At 34.5% G+C, this 6,819-nt stretch overlaps 1 protein-coding gene across 1 annotated transcript; it reads right to left on the bottom strand.

Moving 5' to 3' along the window:
- Nucleotides 1-449: 449 nt before the first annotated feature.
- Nucleotides 450-5,515, bottom strand: LOC147847713 (autophagy protein 5-like). Its single transcript, XM_087338897.1, has 9 exons — nucleotides 5,408-5,515; nucleotides 4,040-4,152; nucleotides 3,738-3,862; nucleotides 3,347-3,413; nucleotides 2,401-2,487; nucleotides 2,068-2,155; nucleotides 1,874-1,966; nucleotides 1,610-1,768; nucleotides 450-1,129 (listed from the first exon to the last, which is right to left on the bottom strand). The coding sequence occupies exons 2-9, from the start codon at nucleotides 4,142-4,144 to the stop codon at nucleotides 780-782; spliced, it is 1,074 nt and encodes a 357-aa protein (XP_087195023.1). The 5' UTR covers nucleotides 4,145-4,152; nucleotides 5,408-5,515; the 3' UTR covers nucleotides 450-779.
- Between the last annotated feature and the right edge of the window lie 1,304 nt (nucleotides 5,516-6,819).

The raw sequence follows: 6,819 nt of genomic DNA, 5'->3' as shown, positions 1-6,819 counted from the left end.
ACTGTTTGAATATCTATGTCAACCCTTTAACCTCTACATAAAACACAGGGCCATCTAAAATATTTACGCACATATTGCGAAATTACGTTATGAAATACCATGGTGACAACAAGTATTGTCATCTAGACAAAGAAAAGAGGCATCTCATTGCATGATAAAGCCTGATTTGGAAGCATTGACTTCAAGCTACAATTAACAAGTCTATGATCATGTATCCTAAATGTTTTCTCTAAAAATATGTCTTTGACTCTTTATGTTCTTGTTTCCATGACCCAAGGGTTGGAAACCTACCATCATCTTAAAATAATGCTAATAAACCAATGTGATGGTGCTCAAAATAAAGAAGTCATAGTGTGATGTAATGTTGACAAAAATAAAATAAATACATGAGAAAACCGGCCTTTGGGATTCTATGTTGATATCATAAAAAGGTAGAAAGTCAATGGAAATTCAAAATGTGCCTTTCTCATTTTTGTGGTCAAATGGACACATTCTAAAATTTGAAGCAACATGACATCCTTCCAGTCCAATATGAAGTCAAATCGAATGATCATATGACTTCATACAACAATGAAGCAAACCTCGACTCTCAACTTGCTTTCAAAGGTTTACTTAAAAGTTCTTACAATTGAAACTACAACGTTTGAAGCACAAATCCATATCATTTTCAATCTGCTCTCCCCCAAACAGCTAATTTCATGGAATAATATGTGATTTGTATGCAATAGATTCAGGCTACTTTAATCACATGCTTTTTGTTGCCCCATAAAAGAAATTTTTTACTCACTTTCTTGGCCTTGGCAAGCTGCTATTATTAGTACACAAGCATGCAAGAAATGGTCAGGGCCTCTAAGATTTTGAGCTATCCAATCCATAGGCAAGTCTGGGTTGGGTTCAATACCTTGTATACGGATGATTCCATTTTGGAAATGTGGTTTCGGTATCCTATGAGACAAGTTTAAGCTCTTAAAATATAGTTGTTCACTTTGTACATTTATGTGATCGACTAATTCATTTTCCCTTATTAGAGGAAAAGGGAACCTTCTCTCCCTCCCTGGAATCTCCATTGCAAGTGAACACAGCTCCGGTACAATCCTTTTGAGAGCCTCCCAAAGTGTCAGAACAATTCCTGAACAACATAGAACATTTGGTCCAAAAAGTTCATAAACAAAAGACACAAAAATGTAATGTAAAAATTCAGAAAGCTAAAAAGTAAAAGTCTCAGAGTTAAAATGCTATCTCTCACCGTGATGTAATAGCAGCAGAAAAAATAAAAATAAAAGCTTTTTTAATCCTAGTTTTACATGCCATCAAATTACAAGTTCAAAAAGAAGAATGGAAAGTTTCCTTTTTATAACCTAGAATAGATAGACCATTTGATTAGAGTTAGAGACTCTTACAATCCTTCATACTCATGAAAACTTACAAATTTAGAAGCTTAAGAATAATGCTAGTAAAAGGATATGAGACAATGTTTTTATATTGTTTATATTTTTTTAGCATGAAGCTATTCAAAATCTAGGCAGTCATCAATCTAGAAATACGGAATTCAAACTTTTAAAAGTAACAACACAATCTATCAGAATGCTGAAAAGTTATGCAGGTATACCATCATCTCCCCATACATCCATTGGTCTTGCTATGTATGTGATTTCATCCCAGTTTTTCATTGCCAATGCCTTGGTCCAATCTGAATTCTCCACTTTCAGGGTTCTTATATACAAGCGCAAAGGAATTCTCAAGGGTATAGTCTCCCCACCAATCCCTACTACACACCCAAGCAGAGGCACTTCATGACTTCAATCAATCTACACTATAACAGTAGATGATATTTATATAGCTAGCCACGTGCATTTTAACTTCATCAATTCACCTATCTGCTTTGATTGTGTTTGTCCAACAGTTGAGCTTGTGCCAGGAGTAGATGCCAACTTCAAAGACACACGATCATAATTTTCAAGATCACCTGGACAATATTTCTCTTTGTACAATTCTTAAAAGAATGTAGCTGTACAAAAATAAAAGCACTTTTTGTGCAGAATTTTTCAGTATTTTTAGTTAGAGAACCTTGCACAACTGATCGCCAAAGATCTACTTGATCAGACTGGGATAAATTCATCACATGCTTTGTGCTTCCATGTGTAACGTATGATGCCTGTTGAAAAAAGAACTAGTTCACAAAACCAGCCTCTAGTAATGAATAGATTCTAAGTTAAAAAAACTTAAATAATGAATGATGTTTCAAAACACCATGACCTAGATAAGACCCATTAATCTTTCTCACATGACAATCCAAAAATCTTCAGCACAAGAGAAAATCCTCAGAAAAATATTATAAAACTGATTAGTAGGTGGGAAGAGAGGAGAAACAAGCAGAAAGATGTATATCATGTCACTCACCTCCTTAAGGGAATTGATGTAGTTCCATTTAACCGCGTCTTCCCCATCATAAGGAATAAGCTCAGCAGGATAACCTCTAAAATGGACCTGTTAATAATGGTAATGAAGCTTTGTTATTCATGCCCTAAAGGATATTGTATAGTCTCTCATCATCTCTCTATCACAGGAAAACTTTGGAAGTTCTATAAATACGATATCATGAAGAAGGAAAATTCAAACTTCATAATCATATCCACTTGTTTATTCTGTAATGTTATGCACTATCTTTAACATAATATTTGAATTGAATACATAATAGCCAGCAACCAAAGTGCATCTAAATGACAAAGAACATAGATTCTTTCACGCCATGGTGCAACCTGATGATGGCCATCTATGCCAAACTCCTAATTTTATCATAGCATTACCTTTCTCATTTTTTTCCCATGCCCCAGTTCTTAGATCAACTAAGAGATATGAACACGTTCTAAACAATTTATTTTCAAACTTGCCACCAAAATTCTTGCTTTATGAACTTGTGCCTTTCAAACACAAACAGACATGCTTTCATTATAATTTGAACAAAGAAAAAAGGGTAAAATGCAAAAGAAAACAAAAAACTGAAAACATGGAAGCTAACCCCAAGCCACAATCTTCTGAGCATCAGTTCAAGTAGCACAAGACCATCAACACTAAATTTTTATCATTTCTAAAAATACAGTGTCCATTGTATATTGAGAAGCCACCATTTAAATTTTTGTTTCTTTTCGAAATTGAAAGTAGACCATAACATTCAGCTCAAAAAGCAGAAATGTAAGTCCTATGAATCAAACACGAAAACATACACGAATGGATCATATCTATCAGAGTACATAAAAAAGCCTACCACAACCCATAAGAAATAGGTCAACCAATAAAGGTATGTTTTAAAAATGTAGTGCATCTGAAAATAGTTTCAAGCACATACCACAAGATTCCAAGGTCTTTCTGGATTGAAGCATAGAAGATCAAAAAGTACTCCAATAGGAATATGCCTGCCGATGCCATAAAAAAGAAAATTATTCATAGATCCTTCACAGGAATGCATACACATGGCACATTATTAACTGTCTATTTTATTCCTCTATATATCAATTCATAGAAATGCTATACACAATGGGATAGACATCGAACATACTTCAATAAAACCATATGATGATTGTCTATCAGAATATGAGATATTCCTATCTTGAGGTAAAACTTAAGGAGTATTCTTTAAGAAATTAAAGACAGATGCATGGATTATACACACCAATTAAATGACAATATATCTGAGTTCTTTGAGTGATTCCAAAAGAAAAATGTTATAAATCAATTACCACTTTAAAGGAAGATCTTCATATTCAAACCATCCAGTGTCTTGTCCAATTGGCAAAGCGCTTTGAAAACGTGGCTTCACTGTAGGAACTAAAAGAGGCAAGTATCCATTTCGCGGTGCAAGTATCTGTACAAATTACCCGAGAAATGAAGTTTTAGAGGCATTGTTCTCTCAAACAATGGAAAAAATCTAATGATCTTGAGTGAATCTTTCAATGACAATATTGAAATGTGAACAAAATGAATCAACTTATTGAAAAGAAATAAACTTTGGATACTAAAACAAAGTGAAATCGAGATATACAAATGCTGGAGGAGGTGATGGCATTGTGGTAACTTCTGTGCTGTGAAGAACTAGTTGTAATGGGATCGCACCCTTCCACACAAGCTTACGCTCCTCTGAAACCATTTTCCCATCTGCACCAAGGAATTTTCAATTCATATTAGTCATTACATACCATTGTTGATATCCTCAAACAAATAGATCTTTGGGTTTAACTTTTTAATTTCTAACTAACTTTGTAAGTAAGATTGATGTCTCTTTATGAACTATGTATAAAGAATAAATGTTTAAAGGTTTGATCTTTGAAATTTTTGAATGCCACAACATAATAGATATTAATTTGTTGGTAGCATAATCTTACTAGTAAATTCCACGTTTAGATTACAGCATATACCTGCATGCACATATATGTATATCTTACCCATGACAATGATTATATACCATCACATGATTATAACTGGCATCTCTGTATTAGGGATTATATTTCATTGAATTTTGTTATTTTTATCCTCAGCTCCTCATAAGAAATTGGCAAGATTTTGTACTTGTGTGTATTAAGGGTCATGACTATCTGAATTGAAATTTCAGGTTTTTTGTGTGAATAAGAAGACTATCTGCTTATAATTGTTAGGTTTTGAAATCAGGTTTGATTTGGCTTCTTGACATGATCACAAAGGATCTCTCGGAATTTTCCCGATGCCTAGTCATCGCGTCAGTTGGAAGGTCTTATTCTCTTGATCCATGTTATCATCAAAAACATATGATTGTGGAAAAGACAAAAGAAAACACATTGATGCAACTATACTCTAATTTGAGGGAGACAAATGACATAAAAATTTCCATAGCTAAAGGTGTCGGTCTATGACGGAAAATTCTCATTCTTTGTGAGTATTTTTATCAAACCCAGTTTCTTGTCTTCTGACATGGATTCAAATTTTCCATTCAAATCAAGATCCAGTCTCCATAAAAAAGAAACGGGGATTTAGTGTAGTTTCACTTGCAATATGTAATTCTAAAGCTCCTTCAAAAACAAAATTGTGGAGACCTGGAAGAAAAATCTCCAAATTTAAGGTTTTGTGGATAATTCCCTTCAATATTTTCCAGAATAACAAATGGGGGTAACAATTTGGAAACCTGTTAATCCTACACTGCTTCAACTCGAATATATATATACATGCATACATACATCTATATTTATGCATACACACACTACGTACATATAGATACAATTCATTTCTCAATCATCTGGTCTACAATTCATTTCCACATTTCCTTTCTAATCGTCTAAGGTTAGAATAAAAAGAAGGAATTAGCTCAAGTGGAATAGGTGATGAATTACGAACTCAAAATAAATTATGAATCCATGGAAAAACTCAAAAATATCGGCACCTGTTTTTCGACACACGCGCGGACACCAAAACAGAGTTCTTCTTGTCTGTTTCTCCAAAAATGCGGTCTTTTTCTCTGCTAGCGAATCGATTCTCTGTCGAGATTCAATCACTGATCGTTCACGAAATTCTCCCACAGAAGATGTGAATAATAATCCCTGCATACCCCTCCCTCAGTTTTCAAAATTCTCTCCATACCCCTTGAAAATTGAGAGGAGCAAAATCCTATGATCTTGGCTAAGGTGCTTCACAATATGAAATGGTTTTAAGAGATGGGGAGTAAAAGATCTATTGGAGCTCTTTCGGGTTATGCTATGGAAGTTATGTGATCATTGAGGACTAGAACACTAGAGCCACTACAGAGGAAACGGTTTACTAGATAAGGAGTAAAAGATCTATTGGAGGTCTCGGGTTATGCTATGGAAGTTATGTGATCATTGAGGATTAGATCACTAGAGGCATTAAAGATAAAACTGTTTAATAGGATGCGGACTAAAATATCTGTTTGAGCTGTTGGGCCTCGGGTTATGCTATGGAAGTTATGTGATCATTGAGGATATTAGATCATTAGAGGCATTGAAGATGAAACCATTTAAGAGATGGGGAATAAAAGATCTATTGGAGCTCTCTGGTGATGCTATGGAAGTTACGTGATCATCGCGGATAGGTCACAAGCGGCACTAAACATGAAGTGGCAAGTTGCTTACACAAGTCAAGTATTGAGGTGTGAGGTATGCAATGAAAACCTCATGGAGGATGAATATCACTCACTTATCACATGCTCAACGTATATTGTAATTAATGAGAAATATGATAATTTGTTAGATGGGCGTGATAATGTTAAGTGTCATACTCAAATGTCCACCATGAAGGATGAGCCGCATATGTGCATGCATTGTTTTCACATAGATAGTTTATACTACCTTGTAGTAAAATTGCCTTCTTCGGAAGGGGCCACATATAAGATGATATTTTGGAACACGCAATTATAAAAAAAATATTGCAATGATACCACAACTTAGTGAAGCCATTTTCTAATTAAATAATGAAATTAGTATAATTGTCTTTCTTATTACTGTACATTAACTTACTATAATTCTTGTACTCATAATTACAATTTACATGGTTGACAGCAATCATCTTAATGTGCTAAAGGGGACTCCAGTTTCCATGTTTGGTCAGTTATGTTAGATATAATCAATGATCAGCCCCAAGTTGTAAATCTATCCCCATATGCGCTCTTAGAGTGCACATTTTGTGATAGCGCCCCAAATGAGGAGCTGCTAGTATGCAACTTGACCATATGGGTCGATAAGGTGTTAATCTAGGAAACCGTAGATGTGTAGGACACAATGGATTTAGGAAAGAGAGAAATAGGTAATAGGATTGGCTAATCAAGTCAACTAGAATATT

The sequence above is a fragment of the Azolla caroliniana genome, unplaced genomic scaffold (assembly GCF_043228905.1).
Source record: "Azolla caroliniana isolate FFs.n. ecotype wild unplaced genomic scaffold, voAzoCaro1.0.p SCAF_736, whole genome shotgun sequence".
Lineage (NCBI taxonomy): Eukaryota > Viridiplantae > Streptophyta > Polypodiopsida > Salviniales > Salviniaceae > Azolla > Azolla caroliniana.
This window is presented reverse-complemented; position numbering and strand designations above follow the sequence as displayed.